Source organism: Scyliorhinus torazame, chromosome 10 (genome assembly GCF_047496885.1).
Source record: "Scyliorhinus torazame isolate Kashiwa2021f chromosome 10, sScyTor2.1, whole genome shotgun sequence".
Classification (NCBI taxonomy): domain Eukaryota; kingdom Metazoa; phylum Chordata; class Chondrichthyes; order Carcharhiniformes; family Scyliorhinidae; genus Scyliorhinus; species Scyliorhinus torazame.
Genome location: NC_092716.1, coordinates 50,388,463 through 50,410,274, shown reverse-complemented (window position 1 = coordinate 50,410,274; position 21,812 = coordinate 50,388,463). Strand labels below are relative to the sequence as shown.

The 21,812-nt window shown below is 49.8% G+C and overlaps 1 protein-coding gene across 2 annotated transcripts in view; it reads right to left on the bottom strand.

The window, feature by feature from the left end:
* Positions 1-21,812, bottom strand: part of zcchc14 (zinc finger, CCHC domain containing 14) — a 240,193-nt gene that overhangs the window by 159,453 nt on the left and 58,928 nt on the right. For both annotated transcript variants that reach the window (XM_072518087.1, XM_072518088.1), the window contains exon 3: positions 1,354-1,427. In XM_072518087.1, the coding sequence (XP_072374188.1) occupies positions 1,354-1,427 (74 nt within the window). The remainder of the gene's footprint in view (positions 1-1,353; positions 1,428-21,812) is intronic.

The window sequence follows — 21,812 nt, the reverse complement described above, 5'->3', positions numbered from 1 at the left end:
GGCATTGAATGGATCTGTGTAAGAGAATGCTGAAACCATAGTTAAGAGGAGTGAAAGGGAACTCTAAATTGTAGTGTCTAAAATATTCGTAATTATCCTATTCTAGCATATTAATATCACAGAAAACAAAGCAAATACTCAGACTTAAATTTTGCCAGCATTAATCTTCAACATTTCCCCTTCTATTATCAAAATAAGGCGACTATCAAAAGCTTGTAGTCTGACAGAAGAACAACCCTGGTATAAACTTCAGATGATAAACATTTTCAAGATCTAATACTTTTGACTGGAAGATCAAACTGAAGCTCAACATGGAATCTTTTAAGTATCATGCAACATGGAATACAAATCTATAGGTTCACCGAACAACCTGGTGCAATGACCAGTGAAGATGAACAATAGTTAAGCCACATCAGGAGTGGCGCACAATAATTTGTTTTACTATATATAGCATTTCAGTTGTGAAAGAGCATCTCTCTATTATGAATATGCTCAGATTTTAGCAGCTTTCGTAGAGCCTTATGCAGTAAAATGTAATTTCTAGCTACCCTGGCAGTCTTGGCATTACAAACAGTATGTAAGTTAATAGATATCAACTAATCAAAATCTGAAAACACAAATCAGAGCTAGGCGAAGAGTTATAAGGCTCAAAAGACTGAGGGATAGATCTTCTTCATTAATTCTGCTCAGATCTGTGACAAAACAGGGCAAATGTCAGGCAGGAATGCTTACTGCCTGAGCTTCATTTCCGTCTCCTAGCCCTTGCTGTGTCCATTACTTGCAGTCCTTTTTTATCTGTTCTCTCCCTCCAAATGGGCCTCCATACACTTAACTAGGTTTCTGTACTTTCAGGGTTATTTTAGTCCTTTAAATTGCCTTGTTGCCTATTTTAGTGCTGCAGCAACAGCCAAATTCCCTGCTCGCAGGAGTGAGCTCCCCGTTAATGGTGGGAATCCCACTTTGCATGGGAATTTATACCTGACTCAGAAAAATGGTATAGGGTAACGGTGGAGTTGCAGTGCAATGTTTAGCCTCGTGGGAGTGGATTTGATTGGTTTTGTCAGATCTCATGGCACAAGACTAAGGCTAGACATACGGGCAGCTATGGAGGGAGCCCTGAGTTGGCAGTAAACTAGAAGCTGTTGTAGTGTCATTCAATCTTGTTGGCAGGGATTACAGCGGTGGGTATTTGGAAAGTAGGAAAGCAATTCCTATTATCCACCAGGTTATATTATATTATATTATTGTTATATTATGACAAGGAATTATAAATATTATATATGATGCGTAATATGAACCAAAAAGGTTTTATGTTTTGTACATTACAAATCTAGATCACTGAAAAATCTCAACCTCAAAGGAATATTCAGCAGTTTCTTCATTCTTCTTGTGCTGTAACCTTCTTACATCTATCTTCTCGATATTTACTGCAAAGAGAAACAAAATTGAGATATCAAAATTATGTTAATGAAACTTTAAAAAGGTTTAAAAAGTATTGAACAGCTTGTATATGTTACTGGAGAATTGTCCAAGTAATGTCATTGCATGCCAAACACACATTTGCTGTAATGCCCATCATAAAGGACAATTATAAAAATGAGGTCTAAACAGAAAGTTTCATCATCTGAAAGCATCAACAATTCCCAAGTAAAGATTATTTATTTTTTATTATTAAAATAGATACACAAATGAAAAGTACCATTATAGTTAAAATCACTTTTTAAACTGGATATAATACTATGTTTCCATTTATTCAATAGGGTATTGTGGCCTAGAAATTGGGTTGCATAGCAATAAGTGTGTGGTAATACCAGGTATTGCGGTACCCGAGAGGTGGATGACCATTGGCTAGACCCAGGAGTCTACCATTGGCTTATGTACATATACTCTGCCTCTCAGGGCAGAGCTAAGAACCAATGCTGTCCCAGCAGCCTTCACTTTCTGTATCAAAGCTGCTGGGGAACAGTTCTAGCAGATTAAAGTCTATTAGTTATGACTCACCTTGTCTCGAGTAATTGATTGTGCATCAATTTAATCTGCTACAACTTCAGTTGAAAGGATGGATCTCCGTATCAAACCGGAGTGCCTTCAGCTCAGCCCCCACGCGGACAACTCTGCTGTTATCTTCAAACATTGGCTGGTGTGTTTTAGGGGCTACCTCGACACGGCCGTCGACACCCCCACGGAAAGACAAAAGATGCACCTTCTACGCTCGCGGGTCAGCCCTGGGATCTACCCTCTGATCGAGGAGGCGGAGAATTATGCTGCAGCTATCGAGCTGCTAGAAGGACATTATATCCGCCCTGTGAACCAGGTCTACGCCCGTCACCTGCTGGCGACGAGGAGGCAAAGCCCCGAAGAAACGCTAGAAGACTTCTATCGGGCGCTGCTGGTGCTGGGCCGAAACTGTGGCCGAAACTTGCCAGTTTCGGGGAACGAGCACACGGAACTTTTGATCAGGGATGCTTTCGTTGCAGGTATGACTTCCCCCGATATCCGCTGAAGGCTCCTAGAAATGGACACAATGAGGCACGGGTCCTGGTGGGGTCCATGGACGTTGCGTACAACAACACGCTGCTTTTGCTCCCGGACGCGCGGCGGCCCCCTGGGCTGCGTGGCACCCCGTTGCGGCAACCCCTCAGACTTTCCCTCTGACCCCGCAAGCCTGCGCGGCGAGAAGGCCTGCTACCACCGCCGGACAACGCTGTTTCTTCTGCGGGCAGGTGAATCATCCCCGCCCGCGCTGCCCAGCCCGCACCGCCACCTGCAAAGGGTGCGGCAAGAGGGGCACGATGTCGGGGTCTGCCAGGCCCGCGGTCTCCAGCGACTATCGGCAGCCCCCTTTTTAGGCCCCGGCCATCCAGCGCTCACCGCCACCCCCCTATCCTCAGGCCGCGTGCGACCCGCGGCCGCGGCCATTTTGCCCCCCCGGCCACCACGGGTGGGCGCCGCCAACTTGTCCCTCGCCGCCGCCATTTTCTTCACCGCGGACTCCATGTGCGACCCATGGCTGACGCCATCTTGGATGGGGCCCTAGGCCCCCAGCACAGCAGACTACACGCTGCCCGACCAGAACTCTCCTTTTCTGCAGCTGGCCTCGGTGACTCTAGACCAGAGTCGGCCCCGGATGCTTGCGAAAGCTACAACGACGATCTCCATCGACGGCCACGTGACGTCGTGCCTAATCGACTCTGGGAGCACGGAAAGCTTTGTTCACCCCGACACGGTAAGGCGCTGTTCTCTTGTCACCCATCCCGTAAACCAAAGGATCTCCCTGGCCTCCGGGTCACACGCGGTGGAGATAAAAGGGTTCTGCCTACCGAACCTCACTGCCCACGGCAGGGAATTCCGCAATTTCCGCCTGTACGTCCTGCCGCACCTCTGCGCACTACCCTCCTTGGGCAGGATTTCCAGCGCCATCTGCAAAGCCTGACTTTTAAATTTGGCGGCCCTATATCCCCCCCTTACTGTCTGCGGCCTCGCGACCCTTAAGGTCGACCCGCCTTCCCTGTTTGCGAACCTCACCCCGGATTGCAAACCCGTCACCACCAGGAGCAGACGGTACAGTGCCCAGTACCGGACCTTTATCAGGTCCGAGGTCCAAAGGCTGCTGAGCGAAGGGGTCATCGAAGCGAGCAACAGCCTCTGGAGGGCTCAAGTAGTGGTGGTAAAGACCGGGGAGAAACATAGGATGGGTCATTGACTAGAGCCAGACCATCAACAGGTTTACGCAGCTGGATGCGTACCCTCTCCCCCGTATAGCCAATCTGGTGAACAGGATTGCGCAATACAAGGTTTTCTCCACGGTGGATCTCAAGTCTGCCTACCACCAGCTACCCCTCCCTAATGGTGACCGCCAGTACACTGCCTTCGAAGCAGATGGGCGGGTCTATCACTTTTTAAGGGTTCCCTTCGGTGTCACGAACGGGGTCTCGTTCTGCCAACGTGAGATGGACCGAATGGTTCACCGGTACGGCTTACGCGCAACGTTCCCGTATCTTGATAACGTCACCATCTGCGGCCATGACCAGCAGGACCACAACACCAACCTCCGAAAATTTCTCCAGACCACGAATATCCTTAATCTGACTTACAATAAGGATAAATGCATGTTTAGCACCGAACGTCTAGCCATTCTCGGCTACATAGTGCGAAGTGGAGTCATAGGCCCCGACCCCGAGGCGCATGCGCCCCCCATGGAATTCCCCCTCCCTCACTGCCCCAAGGCCCTAAAGCCCTGCCTCGGCTTCTTCAGCTATTATACACAGTGGGTCCCCAATTACGCAGACAAGGCTCGACCCCTGATCCAGTCCACAACCTTCCCCCTGTCGACGGAGGCCCGCCAGGCCTTCTGCCGCATCAAAGCAGACATTGCAAAAGCCACGATGTGCGCCATCGACGAGTCCCTCCCCTTCCAGGTTGAGAGCGATGCGTCCGACGTAGCTCTGGCGGCCACCCTCAACCAAGCGGGCAGGCCCGTGGCTTTCTTCTCCCGCACCCTCCATGCTTCCGAAATCCGCCACTCCTCGGTCGAAAAGGAGGCCCAGGCCATAGAGGAAGCTGTGCGACACTGGAGGCATTACCTGGCCGGCAGGAGATTCACTCTCCTCACGGACCAACGGTCGGCTGCCTTCATGTTTGATAATGCACAGCGGGGCAAGATTAAGAACGACAAGATCTTGCGGTGGAGGATGGATCTCCACCTACAATTATGAGATCTTGTACCGTCCCGGGAAGCTGAACGAGCCTCCTGATGCCCTGTCCCACGGCACTTGTGCCCCCGCACAAGTGGACCGCCTCCGATCCCTCCACGAGGACCTCTGCCACCCGGGGGTCACTCGTTTCTTTCATTTTATCAAGACCCGCAACCTGCCCTACTCCATCGAGGAGGTCAGGACAGTCACCAGGGACAGCCAAATCTGCACGGAGCGCAAACCGCACTTCTACCGCCCAGAGAGGGCGCACCTGATAAAGGCTTCCCGTACCTTTGAACGCCTCAGCATGGATTTCAAAGGCCCCCTCCACTCCACCGACCGCAACACGTACTTCCTAAACGTGATTGACGAGTACTCCCGGTTCCCATTCGCCATCCCCTGCCCAGACATGACCACAACCACCGTCATCAAGGCCCTCCAGGGTATCTTTACACTGATCGGTTTCCCCGCATGCATTCACAGTGATAGGGGGTCCTCCTTTATGAGTGACGAACTGCGTCAATTCCTGCTCAGCAAAGGCATCGCCTCGAGTAGGACGACCAGTTACAACCCCCGGGGAAACGGGCAGGTTGAGAGGGAGAACTGCACGGTCTGGAAGACCGTCCTGCTGGCCCTACGGTCTAGGAATCTCCCACTGGCAGGACGTCCTCCCGGTGGCCCTTCACTCCATCCGGTCGCTGCTCTGTACTACCACAAACCAGACACCTCATGAACGTCTCCTTGTTTTCCCCAGGACGTCCTCCTCCGGGACCTCGCTCCCAACCTGGCTAGCGACACCCGGACCTATCCTGCTTCGGAGACATGTGAGGGCGCACAAGTCGAACCCGTTGGTTGAGAGGGTCCACATGCTGCGCGCCAACCCCCAGTACGCCTATGTAGCGTTCCCTGTCGGCCGCCAAGACATGGTCTCCCTTCAGGACCTGGCGCCCGCCGGAGCCCCACGCGCACCCGCACCATTGCCCCCACTCCCACCCTCCCCGCAGCACCTGACCGGACGGTCAGTACTCTCGCCGCCCCTACCTAGGCCCGAACAAGCACCAACGCCCCCTACAGGTGCCCCTCCCCCCGCCCACCTTTTGCCCCAACAGCGCCGCCTAGGGGTGACGAAGCCGCCTGGGAGGACGACACCACGTTCCCGGAGTCGCAACCGCCGGGGCCCCCACCAGGATCACCGCCGAAGCCCAGACGCTCCAGAAGGACGACCAGGCCACCCGATCGACTGATTGCTGCACCATGAACACTTTGCTATTACCCTCGACATCACGGCACCTCCATACCTGGTCCTACCATGCGGAAGGCGACATTAACGCTGGCCATCACCCCGCTGGGTTCTTTTTAACAGGGGGTGAATGTGGTAATACCAGGTATTGCGGTACCTGAGAGGTGGATGACCATTGGCTAGACCCAGGAGTCTACCATTGGCTGATGTACATATACTCCGCCTCTCAGGGCGGAGCTAAGAACCGATGCCGTCCCAGCAGCCTTCACTTTCTGTAGCGAAGCTGCTGGGGAACAGTTCTAGCAGATTAAAGCCCATTAGTTATGACACACCTTGTCTCGAGAGTAATTGATTGTGCATCAAAGTGCTTTTCGTGTATCAAGCCATTCAAAGGTGCTCCACAAGACTGATGACCAAACTTTGTGCCACTTATGTAAGTTTTATGAAGAATCGTAAAAGGAGAGAGGGCCAGAGGTTAGAGAGGAAATTCCCAAGTTTAGGGACTAGTCAGCCGAAGGCAAGACTAATGAAGGAATTAAAAGAATTGGGCACAAATGGCCAGATTTGGAGGAGCACCGAGATCAAGTTGCATTTGTTCACCTTATACACTGACGCTCATAGCAATTGGTCAATATGGGGCTACAATAATTGTGCATCAGAAATCCATACCATGGTTTTACTGGTTAGAAAGCACATGCAACGGGGCTTTACTGCTTTCTCCAGCTGGAGTGAACACAACGTTCCTGGAAAATTGTTGTTTGAAATAATGACCCAATCATAGAATCCCTATAGTGCAGAAGTGCATTTGGCCCATCGAGTCTGCACTGGCCCTTGGAAAGTGCACCCTGCTGAAGTCCACACCTCCACCCTATCCCACAATCCTACCAAACCTTTAAGGCAATTTAGCATGGCCAATCCACCTAACCTGCACATCTTTGGACTGTGGGAGGAAACTGGAGCACCAGGAGGAAACCCACACAGACACGAGGAAGAAGTGCAAACTCCACACAGACAGTCCCAAGGCAGGAATTGAACCCGGGTCCCAGGAGCTGTGAGGCAGCAGTGCTAACCACAGTGCCGCCCTTCTTCCCATCATCAGAGAATGAACGTACCCCACACGATGCGTTTGCGACCCAAGTCCCAATCCAATGACTCTGTTGAAATTGCCCAGGAAGTCTGAACTGCAAATAAGCAATCAATTTGCCTTCTCCTAGGGACCCTATGAAAAGACTTCTGCTCTACTTTGGACAGTTCCAACTTACTTGGAAATGTTGGGCAGAAAAATCCTAGTCTAACTCCTGTGTAAATATATAATTGGCACCCTGACTCCAAATCTCCCCAATTTGGCCAGCCCTCCCCACTTGACTCGCCCACAGACTCAATTAGACCCCATCACCTGATGCCACTCCCCTTAGCCCCCCTAACTCTCCCCCTGCCCGGCCTGATAACCCCTACATCCCTTCTATCCAAACTGACAACGCCTGCTAACTCCCCAAGTCCCAAACCACCTGCCACTCTACTTACTTATCTCACCCATCCTGCCCACTTGCACACCACCAGATGTTCCCACCCATCCACTATGTACTCATTCACTAACACACTGAAAAGCTGTTTAAATGTCCCAAAGCTATTCTGTGCATTCGTGAATTTGCCAGAATATGGCAGCCAGTGCTGTAAAATGGGAGTGTTGCTCCCCATGCCCACAAAGAACAAGCCCCCGAAGCTCCACCTGATAATCCAGTGCTATGAGGAAGCAGTTCAATGGGAGATCACTCCATATTTCTAAAGAAGCCATGATTGGAAGAGCTAGCCAGAAATGCAGAGCTCTGTTGTGTTGCTGAACGGTAGAAGCAGAGCAGCAATTTAACTGTGATTGCCACCCCTCAGAAGACCCGGGACTATGTATCTAACCAGACAAAATTGCATTGGATTAATTAAAGCCTGGCCCAACCAAAGCCAACCAAATTGGACTCATTTAGCTTACTAACTCATCATAAAGATTTGTCAATTCTCCTGGATTGCCTAGATTTTCCCAGAAGTAAGAATAATCTCCATGAATCTACAGGGACAACATTTTATTCACACATTTAGTTCCTGCTAGATTTTCAACAACAAGCACAGACGGGTTAGGCTGATTCACTCTGTTGTATATGCAATGTAATTGCACGGCTTTCTAAATGTTGTATTTTTTTGGTGTTATAAAGACTGTAATTACATGGACAAATTTTACACATTTACTCTGATTTGTTGTTTGCAAATTTGCAACAGTAATTTTTTCTCAGAGCTATAACTCCCTTCAGCTAACACAGAATTATCAACTACTGCCTACTTTAGTTAATTCAAAATTGTTTTGCACAACTATGAATTCAAATTAAGCAACCAAAATAACAAGCATAGAAAACTCAACTGCTTAAATATTTTAAACGTATCCAGAAATTTGAATTAAACAACTTCAAATTAACAGAGGTGTGTGTAATTCAGTTTGCAATTCCCAGGATATTTATTTTCTTCTCTGAAGTCTTTGAATGTGTTATCACTCCCACTAAATTCGTGCTCACCATTCCCACAATTCCATGTTAACTTAAGTAGTAGTAAGCATTGCTCTCTATGCGGATGACCTGCTCCTGTACGTGTCGGACCCACTGGCCGGGATGGAAAATATACTGGAAACATTGAGGAAGTTCGGCCGGTTCTCAGGGTACAAATTAAATATGGCCAAGAGTGAGATGTTTGTAGTGCAGGCAAGGGGCCAGGAGAATAAACAGAAGGAGCTGCCATTTAGGCTGGTTGGGGAAAGTTTTCGGTACTTGGGGATACAGGTGGCACGAGACTGGGGCAGGTTACATAAGTTAAATTTGACTAGAGTGGTGGAACAAATGAAGAGGGAGTTTCGGAGATGGGATGCACTCACGCTGTCACTTGCAGGGATGGTGCAGACGGTAAAGATGACAATCCTCCCTAGATTCCTGTTCATCTTCCAGTGCCTCCCGATCTTTATCCCCCGGTCCTTCTTCAAAAGGACCGGCAAAATCATCATGAGCTTTGTCTGGGCGGGAAAATCTCCGCGGGTGAGGAAGGCAATGCTTGAAAGGAGCCGCAGCGAGGGGGGACTGGCATTGTCGAGTCTGATCAACTACTACTGGGCGGCTAACATAGCCATGATAAGGAAGTGGATGGTGGGTATGGGGTCTATCTGGGAGCGGGTGGAGGCGGCTTCGTGCAGGGGCACAGGTTTGGAAGCACTGGTCACAGCTCCCCTACCGCTTGCGCCGGCCAGGTACTCCACCAGCCCGGTAGTGGGGGTGGCCCTGCGGATTTGGGGCCAGTGGAGAAAGCATGCAGGGGAGGTGGGGGCGTCGGTCTGGGCTCCAATTTGTGATAACCATCGATTCGCCCCCGGGAACATGGATGGAGGGTTTCAAGCATGGCGGGGGTGAGAAGGGTGGGCGATATGTTCCTGGAGGGGAACTTTGCGAGTTTGAGGGATTTGGAGGAGATAGCTGGGCTGGAAAGAGGAAATGACTGTAGGTACTTACAGGTGTGGGACTTTGTACGCAGACAGGCCCCATCCTTCCCACGCCTCCCGCCAAAAGGGATCCAGGACAGAATAGTCTCTGGAGGAGAAGGTAGAGTCTCGGATATTTACAAGGTGCTCATGAAGGGGGAAGAGTCCCAGACGGAGGAGCTGAAACTCAAATGGGAGGAGGAACTCGGCGCGGAGATGGAGGATGGGGTATGGGCGTAAGCCCTGAGTAGGGTAAACTCAAACGCAACTTGTGCCAGGCTTGGCCTGATTCAGTTTAAGGTTGTTCACCGGGCTCACATGACGGTGGCTCGGATGAGCAAATTCTTTGGGGTAGAGGACAAGTGCGCGAGATGCGCGGGAGGACCAGCGAACCATGTTCACATGTTTTGGGCATGCCCTAAGCTTAGGGGGTACTGGGAGGGATTTGCAGATGTCATGTCCTGGGTGCTGAGAACAAGGGTGGTGATGAGTTCAGAGGTGGCAATTTTCAGGGCTTCGGAGGACCCGGGAGCCCAGGGGGAGAAGGAGGCCGATGTTCTGGCCTTTGCTTCCCTAATAGCCCGGCGGCGAATACTGCTGGCATGGAGGGACTCAAAACCCCCAAAGGCCGGACTATGGCTTTCGGACATGTCAAGTTTTCTGGGTATGGAAAAAATCAAGTTCGCCTTGAGGGGATTTGTATTGGGGTTCGCCTGAAGGTGGCAACCATTCATCGACTTCTTCGTGGGAGAGTGAGCGTCGGGGGGGGGGGGGGGGGGGATTAGGGTAGCGTGTAGGAGGGATAAACAGGCGGGGAGTGTAGGTGGGAGAGGAGCGGGTATGTACATTATGGTTTGGTTCAAATTTTGGTTTTCTGTTGATGTTTGCATATTTCTGTAATCTGTAACTGTTTACAATGCCGAAAAGTACCTCAATAAAATTGTTTGTTAAAAAAAAAGTAGTAGTTAGCATAATTTTCAGTGATGTCACACTTCAAGCTGTTTTACAATCTTCAAAAAAATTTAATATCAAACATACTAAACATATAGAACGGAATATTTCAGCGTTCAGTAGTTCTGGCACGAACTAACATAGATTTGAGTATATGGAATTCTTTGGGTATATAGAGTTTTTTAAGTAGGTGGTTTGGATTTACAGTAAGAGATGGCCAATTCAATCATTTGTTAGAAAGAGCTGGAAGACCCACCAACTGTTATAAACAATCATGATAGTTGAATGTAATATCAATATCAGTTGTGCTGTGGAATTTCTATCTGATAAAAGTCAGATTATATCTGCCAAGATCATCTTACGTAAAACTGCCTGTTGTCACGTTGTCACAATTTTTAGCCAGCATTTCCCCCAGGGTGATAGGGTTGTTAAGAAGGCGTATGGTGTGGGCCTTCATTAACAGGGGGATTGAGTTTAAGAGCTACCAGGTTTTGCTGCAGCTTTATAAAACCCTGGTTAGACCACACCTGGAATATTGTGTCCAGATCTAGTTGCCTCATTATAGGAAGGATGTGAATGCTTTGGAGAGGGTGCAGAGGAGATTTACCAGGATGCTGCCTGGACTGGAGGGCATATCTTACGAAGAAAGGTTGAGGGAGCTAGGGCTTTTCTCACCGGAGCAAAGAAGGAAGAGAGGTGACTTGATAGAGATGTAAAAGGTGATGAGAGGCATGGGTAGAGTGGATAGACCAAGACTTTTTCCCAGGGCAGAAATGGCTGTCATAAGGGGACATAATTTTAAGGTGATTGGAGGACGGTATAGGGGAGATGTCAGAGGTCGGTTCTTTACACAGAGTGGTGGGTGTGTGGAATGCACTGCCAGCGGAGGTGATGGAGTCAGAGTCATTAGAGACATTTAAGCATCTCTTGGACAGCAGTAAATTGAAAGAGTATAGGATAGGTTGATCTTAGATTAGGATAAGTGGTCGGCACAACATTGTGGGCCGAAGGGCCTGTACTGTACTGTGCTGTTATATGTTTATATAAATTACCATGTCCACATTTTCCATTTAATTTTCATGTGTCAACTTTCATCATCAGTTAGTTGAAACCAATCAGGTTACTCAAACTGCTTTTCGAAAAGACATTGTTATTGTACCAGTAACTGAAATTCGTAATGTTAAATCTACAAAGTTTAAAACATTGCACATTTTACAATAAAATGCTTAAATTTACTTATTTAATTGCCTTTTTTAAAATAACTTAATTACAGTCTTTCTTTTAAGGCTCAACCTTTCACAAAAGCCTGGGCTTTTTATGTTGCTTTACAATCAGAGACCAGAGACATTTTACAGCAAGTGTAATGATCTTGGCCAATTTTCCATTTCCTAACCAAGTTTAGGCAGGTCAAAACCTGAGTTTTCACCATCCAAAAGATGAGTTCATCTTTGAGCTAGAGAAAAGGCTCCCTCTGACTTTCTGATCACTTCTAGATCGTCCCAAGATTAACAGCTCTGCAAGTTCATCGATAGTGTTATTACGCTCCCCCTTCATTAAGAAGAAATTGCTGGTTAATGAACGAATAACATTTGTCAGGCTATGATAAGCATTTTTCTCCTTCCCACTTTCATTGCCAGGAGTTGGATTTCCTTTTGGCAAAGGAGACGTACAGAATATTTTCCTGGATCCTGAGGCTCACTTTTGGTAAGTATAATTTGTTGGTAGTGTGTGGTTTCACCTAACTAACAGCCTTCTACCTCCAGATAGTGGAGACACACTTAAATACTGTCCTCTGAAACGGCCTGCAACAGCAGTTTGTTCTCCATAAGGTGCATGAGTTCAAATAGGCAGCTATTCTGCATTGAACTGCAGGGTACTTCCTTGGCTAGGCACGATTTTGTGTAAACCCTTCCTGCATAATTCTCTTTCCTGCTGAAGTAGCAGTATTCCTTGGAAGATGTTGCTTCCACGATCTTCACATATTGAAATGTAATAGTGCTGGTTTCTTTAATTCTGTCAAGTCCATAAAAGGTTAATAACCAGCTTCATTCATTCCAAAGAAAACAATTTACTTGTTTTTATTTAATAGTTGCAATCTGTAACTTGTCTAAACCTGGGGCGAGATTCTCCGACCCCCTGCCGGGTCGGAGAATCGCCGGGGGCTGGCGTGAATCCCGCCCCCCGCCGGTTGCCGAATTCTCCGGCACCGGATATTCGGCGGAGGCGGGAATCGCGCCGCGCCGGTTGGCGGCCCCCCCCCCACACGATTCTCTGGCCCGGATGGGCCGAAGTCCCGCCGCTAAAATGCCTGTCCCGCCGGCATAGATTAAACCACCTACCTTACCGGCAGGACAAGGCGGCGCGGGCGGGCTCCGGGGTCCTGGGGGGGGCGAGGGGCGATCTGGCCCCGGGGGGTGCCCCCACGGTGGCCTGGCCCGCGATCGGGGCCCACCGATCCGCGGGCGGGCCTGTGCCGTGGGGGCACTCTTTCCCTTCCGCCTTCACCACGGTCTCCACCATGGCGGAGGCGGAAGAGACTCCCTCCACTGCGCATGTGCGGGAATGCAGTCAGCGGCCGCTAACGCTCCCGTGCATGCGCCTCCCGGAGATGTCATTTCCGCGCCAGCTGGCGGGGCACCAACGGCCTTTTCCGCCAGCTGGCGGGGCGGAAATTCGTCCGGCGCCGGCCTAGCCCCTTAAGGTTGGGGCTCGGCCCCCAAAGATGCGGAGCATTCCGCACCTTTGGGGCGGCGCGATGCCCGACTGATTTGCGCCGTTTTGGGCGCCAGTCGGCGGACATCGCGCCGAAACCGGAGAATTTCGCTCCAGGTGTCTGAGAAAGGAATCAAGCGTATGAGTTTGGTTAAATCTATACTTGGTTGCCTGCTCCTTTGGAGTTTAAAAACAATGATTTAATTTTGCATGGTTCTAGTCATTTTTGGAATAGTCTCAGCCAATCTGGTTCAGTGAGGAAAGATATACCCTGTCATTGAATTGAAGAACAAAACCACCTCCATGTAAGATATCTCTGTACAATATAATTTAGAGCAGTATTCAAAACTAAATGATCTTCTGCATTGTTTAGCATGATTCATGATTGTACATTTTACAGTTTATTCTAGCTACCCCTGGGCAGTAGAAAATGTATATTGCAGCGGGAGGGATGGAGTGAAAAAAAAAAAGGACAGACAGAGAGATAAAGGAGGAAAAGAGTGAAAATGAACATCATGGGCGAGATTCTCCGACCCGGCGGCGGGGCCTGGCGTGAATCCCGCCCCCGCCGGTTGCCGAATTCTCCACCACCGGATATTTGGCGGGGGCGGGAATCGCACCGCGCCGGTTGGCGGGCCACCCCCCGCGATTCTCCGGCCCGGATGGGTCGAAGTCCCGCCGCTAAAATGCCTGTCCCGTCGGCGTAAATTAAACCACCTACCTTACCGGTGGGACAAGGCGGCGCGGGCGGGCTCCGGGGTCCTGGGGGGGGGCGCGGGGCGATCTGGCCCCGGGGGGTGCCCCCACGGTGGCCTGGCCCGCGATCGGGGCCCACCGATCCGCGGGTGGGCCTGTGCCATGGGGGCCCTCTTTCCCTTCCGCCTTCGCCACGGTCTCCACCATGGAGGAGGCGGAAGAGACTCCCTCCACTGCGCATGCGCGGGAATGCCATCAACGGCCGTTAACGCTCCCGCGCATGCGCTGCCCGGAGATGTCATTTCCGCGCCTGCTGGCGGGGCACCAAAGGCCTTTTCCGCCAGCTGGCGGGGCGGAAATTCGTCCGGTGCCGACCTAGCCCCTTAAGGTCGGGGCTCGGCCCCCAAAGATGCGGAGCATTCTGCACCTTTGGGGCGGCGCGATGCCCGACTGATTTGCGCCGTTTTGGGCGCCAGTTGGCGGACATCGCGCCGTTTCCGGAGAATTTCGCCCCATGTATATTTATCTGGGAAATACTTTTTATATTGGGTCAATATCTTGGAATTCCCTCCCTAATAGCACTGTGGGTGTACCTACACCTCAAGGATTGAAGCAGAAGACAGCTCACCACCACTTTCTCAAAGGCAACGAAGGATGGGCAATAAATGCTAGTCTAGCTAGCGATGCCCACATCCCGTAAAATGATTTTTTTTAAAAAATTGAACTGTTAATACTCTTTAGTTTAAAAAAATGTGCTGCCTGCACTTGACAAAGCCTGTCTGGTTCTCTGCAACTACCTCCGGCAAACAACTCTCCAGCTGCCTCACCAGGGCCTTCTCCAGGATCTTTGTGTCTACTTTGAGTAGCGAGATCGGCCTGTAGGACCTGCACTCAGTCAGGTCTTTGTCCTTTTTGAGTATCAGCAATATCGAGTTGTGCTAGTGTTGATGGCAGGGTGCCCCTCATTAGCGAGTCTGCGAACATCCCCTGCAGGTGCGGGGCCAATGCTGGCGCGAATGTTTTGTGGAAGTCCACCACAAATACATCTGGCCCCGTGCCTTCTTCGTCTGCATGGAGTTGATACTCTCCATGATTTCCCCCAATTTTAATGGTGCTTCCAGGCCCCACCTCTTATCTTTCCCTACCACCGACATATCCATCAAGGGACTGCTTCATCATAGAGTCCCCCTCTGGGTTACGAAGGCTTTGTTGATCCTTTCTGGCGTAGCGACTAACCTACTGCTTCTGCCCTTAAGCTGAGTTATTTCCCTCATGGCTGCCTGCTTTCTCAGCTTGTGAGCCAGCAGGCGACTGGCTTTGTCTCCATGTTCGTAAAACGTCCCCCGTGTCTGGCGGAGCTGTTGCAATGCTTTCCCAGTGGAGAGCAGGTGAAAGTCCATCTGTAGCTTTTTTCTCTATGACAGTAATTCCACGGTGGGGGTCGAAGAGTATACCATCAAACCACCTCCAGTATGACGTTGACCAGCTGCTGCCTGGCTTCCCTCTCCTTTCTATCTTTACATGCCTTGTACGCAATAACTTCCTCCCTTATCACTGCCTTCAGTGCCTCCCAGAACGTGGAGGGCGAGACCTCCCCATTCTGGTTGTTGGTAACGTATCCGTCTGTGGCCTGTGATATCGTTCACAGAATCACTGTGTCCAGCCTCCATGGTGGTGGTAGTGGTAGTGGTGGGGGGGCATTGTGCCCGGCCGGTCTCCAGCCTCACATCCACGTAGTGTGGGGCATGGTCAGAGATTACGATTGCGGAGTACTCCACTCCGAATACACCCAGATGCAGCGTTCCCCCCCTACAAAAAAGCTGATCCTGGTACATACCCAGTGTACCTGAGAGAAGTAGATGTCAGCATGTAGGAAAAAGTTGGAAACAAGGGGCGGGATTCTCCGCCCACGGCGCGGTGTCCGCTACCCGGCGCCAAAAATGGCGCAGATCAGTCTGGTGTCGGGCCGCCCCAAAGGTGCGGAATTCTCCGCACCTTTAGGGGCCAAGCCCTCACCTTGGGGGGCTAGGCCCGCGCCGGAGCAGTTTCCGCTCCGCCGGCTGGCGGGAAAGGCCTTTGGCGCCACGCCAGCCGGCGCCGAAAGGACTTCGCCGGGCGACGCATGCGCGGGATCGTCAGCGGCCGCTCACGGCATCCCCGCGCATGTGCCGGGGAGGGGGTCTCTTCCGCCTCCGCCATAGTGAAGACCATGGCGAAGGCGGAAGAAAAAGAGTGCCCCCACGGCACAGGCCCGCCCGCGGATCGGTGGGTCCCGATCGCGGGCCAGGCCACCGTGGGGGCACCCCCCGGAGACAGATCGCCCCGCGCCCCTCCCAGAACCCCGGAGCCTGCCCACGCCGCCTTGTCCCACCGTTCAAAAGGAGGTCTAATCCACGCCGGCTGGCGAGGGTTGACAGCGGTGGGACTTCGGCCCATTGCGGGCCGGAGAATCGCCGACGGTGGGCCCACCGACCGCCGAATCTCTGGTGGCGGAGAATTCGAGACACGGCGTGGGCAGGATTCACGTCAGCCGTCGGCGATTATCCGACCCGGTGGGGGGTCGGACAATCGTGCCCAAGTTGTCCACCCCTGCCAGATAATGGGGCAGCACACTTGTATAGTGGTTCGGGGTGGCACATTGCTGCCTCAAGGTGCCAGGGACACTGGTTCAATTCCGGCCTTTGGTGACTGTGTGGAGTTTTGTACTTTCTTCCAGTGTCTGCATGGGTTTCCTCCAGGTGCTTCGTTTTCCTCCCACAGTCGTGCAGGCTAGGCGGATTGACCATGCTAAATTACCCCTGAGTGTCCATAGATGTGCAGGTTAGGCGGATTGACCATGCTAAATTGTCCCTTCGTGCCCAAAGATGTGCAGGTTAGGTGTGGTTACGGGGTAGGGTGGGGGGAGTGAGCCTGGGTAGGGTGTTCTTCTGGAGATTTGGTGCAGACTCGATGGGCTGAATGGCTCCTTCTTCATTGTCGGAATTCTATGGTTCTATGGTAATGCTTATAGCATTTTAGTGTTTACTCCCATAACCCAATCTTATTCCCACAACCATTTTTTCCACGCTCCTTCAACCATCTAACCATTTATTAAATGTTGACATGGCGTCTACTCAATCTCCACCTCCAATAGTGTTTTCCATATTTTCACAATTCTCGATGTAATAAACTCCATATCGCCTGTGTTTTGCATGCCAAGGGATAATTACGATATAGGAAAAATTTATTGTGCTTAAAAAAGCATCATCATCACCTGGTAGAGATGATAGAGGAGATGTTGGAGGTGGACAGGAGGTACGTGGGAGATGTAGATCCGAGCCTTCTGGTGAAGAAGAAGGAGCTTCAGGCAAAGTTTGACTGGTTGTCTATGGGGGAGGCGGTGTGCCAACTGAGGCAGGCGAGGGAAGCAATTTCTGAATATGGGGAGAAGGCATATGTTGGCTGGCCAGCTCCGGAGGGAGGCGGCGGCGAAGGATATAGTCCAGGTGCGGGATAGGATGGGGAAATTGGTGTTGACTCCGGAGCAGATTAATAAAGTCTTTGAGGAGTTCTATGAGAAGTTGTATAGGTCAGAGCCACCGGGAGAGGAGTGAGAGATAAGGGAGTTTCTGGATGGGTTGGAATATCCGAGGTTGGGGGAGGATGATCAGGCAGGGCAGGAGGGGCCAGTGGGGGAGGAGGTTAAGGAGGCAATCGGGAGGATGTAATCGGGAGGATGCAATCGGGGAAGGCGGTAGGGCCAGATGGGTTCCCAGTGGAATACTACATAAAGTTTAAAGATAAGTTGGTGCCACTGATGGTGGGGGTGTTTGATGAGGTGATAGGTAGGGGGGTATTATCACAAACACTGGGACAGGCTTCAATATCCCATCTGTTAAAAAAAAACAAGGACCCGATGGAGTGTGGGTCGTACAGGTCCATATCCTTATTGAATGCCAAGATATTGGCGGAGGTGCTGGCGGCAAGGTTGGAGGGGTGCTCCTGAAGGTGATACGAGAAGATCAGACAGGGTTCGTGAAGGGAAGGCAGCTGTTCTTGAATGTTAGACAGCTGCTAAATGTGACCATGACGCGACTGAGGGAAAGGAGATGGGGGTTGGGGTGGCGGTGGCACTAGATGCGGAGAAGGCGTTCGGCCGGATAGAGTGGGGGTATCTGATGGCGATCCTCGAGAGATTTGGGATTGGGCCGTGTTTTACGGTGTGGGTACGGCTGCTCTATAGGGAACCGATGGCGAGTGTCCGCTGCGTGACGGGACGGGACGGGGTCTGTAGATATAATTTTTCTAGTTTGAAGAAGAGGGTGAAGGGCGACTTAGAAGGTGGGACAACCTCCCTCTGTCGTTGGTGGGGCCGGGTACAGGCGGTTAAAATGAATGAGCTGCTGCTATTTTTGTTTTTGTTTCAGTGCCGGTCGTTCTACCCATCTTTTCTTAAGGAATGTGGTCTCCTTGTTGAATTTGGGGAGGTGGGGGGGGGGGGGGGGGTGTAAGCCAGGGCTAGGAAGGTGGTCTTTAGGAAGAGAACGACAGGCGGGGGGGGAGGGGGTATTATATAAATACTGGGCAGCAAACGTGGAGAAGGTGCGGAGTTGGGCCGTTTGGGGGGAGTGGGGAGGGGGAGAGAGAGAGAGTCCCAGTGGACAAAAGAGGGAGGAAGGCTCGTGCAGGGTGTCGTGGTTGAGGATGCTGGCAACAGCATGCTCCCGATGGCCCTGGACAAGTATTCGGGGAGTCCGGTGGTGGTGATGGCAACATTGAAGATCTGGAGGCAGCTGAGACAGCACTTTAAGCTGGGGCTGGGTCAGAGGGGATGCCGATTACGGGGAATCATAGGTTTGAGCCAGGGAGGCTACATGCGAGGTTTTGGAGATGGGAGGAGAAGGGGATTAAGATATTGAAAGATTTGTTCCTGGGGGGGGACGTTTTGCGAACCACGAGGAGCTGGGGGAGAAGTGCAGATTGGCACAAGAGGCAGTGTTTAGGTACCTGCAAGTCTGAGACTTTGCGAGGAAGGAGTTCTCGAGCTTCCCGATAGTGCCGAACCCCTCGTTGTTGGAGGAGGTACTGTCGGCAGGGGAGTTGGAGAAGGGGGTGGTTTCGGCAATTTATGGGAAGATTTTGGAGGAGGATAAAGTGTTCATGGAGGGGATCAAGGTCAAATGGGAGAATGAGTTGGGGGAGGTAATGGGAGAAGGTTTGTGACGCGAGGTGCTGCGAAGGGTGATAGTCTCAACCTCATGTGCGAGGTTCGGCCTGGTACAATTGAAGGTTGATATAGGGCATACCTCACAAAAGTGAGGATGAGCCGGCTCTTTAAGAGGAGGAGAGATGTCTATGAGTGTTGTGGGAGGGGCCCTGCAAATCATGTTCATATTTTGGTCATGCCCAAAGCTGGAAAGGTATTGGAGGGAGGTTTACAACATCATCTCAGGGGTGTTACATGTGGACTTGGAGCAATTCCCCATTTTAGAGGTATCGGACCAGCTTCAGGCCGGTGCGGGGGCAGATGTTTTAGTTTCCGCCTCACTGATTGCTCATAGGTTGGTCCTGCTGGGGTGGAGGTCAGCCTCTCTGCCCTGTGCCTCAGCGTGGTGGGGGGACCTGCTGGAATTCTTGACCCTGTAGAAGGTGAAATTTCAGCTCAGAGGGCGAAGGAGGGGTTCTACAATTCTTAGGGGTTGTTTAGCATGCGCATTTTGGAACATATTGCCATTGAACAATATTGGGGAGGGGTCTGGTCTGTATTTTTAAAAAACTTATTTTTGGTATTTGTGAGTCAATGTTTCAGGCTGTATATTGATGGGATCGCTTTTGCTGTTGTTTCTTTTTCTTTTGTTGTTTGCATGATGAAAATGTGGCAAATAAAAAGATTTTTTTTTTTTTAAAAAAAGAAAGCAAGTTAGCAAGAATTAATATCAGTAGATGCCATCACAGCACAGTTCAGGAGATACTTGTCCCCTGCAGACCGGATTCAAATCTCAATTTTGAGAAGGCTTCTGGTGGAATTACAAATTACATTATGATTTGCTGATCATACTTGAGCTAGTATCACAAAGTGTTTAACAGATTTGGGCCACAGTACATGGAAACCTTTCAAGAAATGATTATGTCTAGGAAAGGACTGAAGGGAAAAATCCTTCATTGTGGTTTAAGAATTTAACAATCTATTCCTCTCTATTTTAAAATACACCCAACAGACCTTCCATCTCTTTACCTCTCAGGATAACAGCTAGTTATTATAGCCAGGGAAGATATTGACAAGTAAAAAAACAATGATATCTTTTAGGAATTTCCTGGGAAGAGGGCATCACTAGTGACCAGATAGGATGGCACAACAGATTAAAATTTGTCTGTCATGCCCAGAGAAAATGATCTGGCAAATTAGCTCCACATCTAACCATCAACATTAATAACAGACAACCCAGTTCTACTGAACATCTTTGCTACATTCACTGCTATGAAGGCAAAACTTGTCAACTATATTTCAGACTTGACCATTAGACATCATTGAGGTCCAACTCTTGTATGTAAATTTTTCTATTCTTGTAGGTGCATCAAAACCACTGAAGCATCTCAGAGTGTAACATAAAAGCTATTGTTGAGTCCTGGCTACAAGCTGGGCATGAATGGAGTGACATTTGCATTTTTCTGATTTCAAGGTCACAATTCCTGAATTTAGAAATTGGTAGAAAATTATGTATAATTCAACTGCAATTTATTCATTAATTTTAATATCTTGGGATGAAAACCATCAGCTATGGAGATCCATCTACCTTAATTCTCAATTTTTCCAATATGTCCATTTTTTAATAAACTTGTATTAAATCCACCAAGTTCCTCCCCTGGACTTATTTTCTGCAGTGTTAATGTAAGCCTACTTGTGACAATAAAGATGATTATTATTATCACTAGAATTTTGTCCTCTCCCTTAACTGTAAAATATTCAAAGTACTCATTTAACAAGTTTTCCTTTTTCTTACTTCCCATGATGTTATCACCTGCATCCTTTATTAATTGCTGCACATTTCCTGTTACAACTCTCTTTTGCAACACATTTAGAGGGTTGTGAATCTTTGGAATTTTCTACACCAGAGGGATGTGAACATTCCATCGTTCAGTATATTGAAGCTAGGATAGCTAGATTTTTGATTTCTCAGAGAATCAAGGGATACCAGGGCTAGAAAGTGGAAATGATGCAGAAGATATGCCATGACTGAATGTGGAGCGGGTAGAGAGGTCTCAAGGTACTACTCCTGTTCCTATTTCTCATGACTAAGAGCATAATCAAAAAGGTAGGTGAAAATCTTAAAAGAAGAGAAAGAGTAGAGAGATAGAGAAGTTTAGACAGGAAATTGTAGAGCTTAGGCTTTGGACAATTAAAGCCAATTGATAATGATTATCAATGGCGGGGTGATCAAAATAATGGATCTGGCCCCGGGCCAGAACTAAAGCTGCTCAGAGACCTCAGAAAGGTGCAGGACTTAAGGAGGTTGTAGAGAGGAGGAAGGGTAAGGCAATGGAATGATTTGAAAACAAGGATGAGATTTTATAAAGACCTTGCCGGGCTAATGTAGGTCAACTAGCATGAGCTGAGGGGGTGAGCAGGACTTAATGTAATTTAGGATACAGGCAAGAATTTTGGCAGTAATGTTGCAGAGGGTGCAAGTCGGACAGCCAGTCAAGAGGGCATTAGTAATAATTGTGTCTAAAAGTAACAATACGTAGCTGAGGATTTCAGCAACTGATGAACTGAAGTGGAACAGAGACAAGCAATTTGCAGAAGTGGAAGTAGGCAGTAGATGGTCTTGGTGATGGAGGGAATACAGGGTCAGATGCTCAGCTCAAGGTCTAATAGAATGTAACGGTTGCGAATGGTCCAGTTCAGCTCAGAAAGGAGTTTATGATGGGGCTGAAGAGGGGTCCGTAACTTCCTCAGATTAGCTCTCTCTGATGGATTGCCACTGTCAACGGACTTACCTTCACTGGGATTCCAAAGCCCCTCTCTCGCTCAACC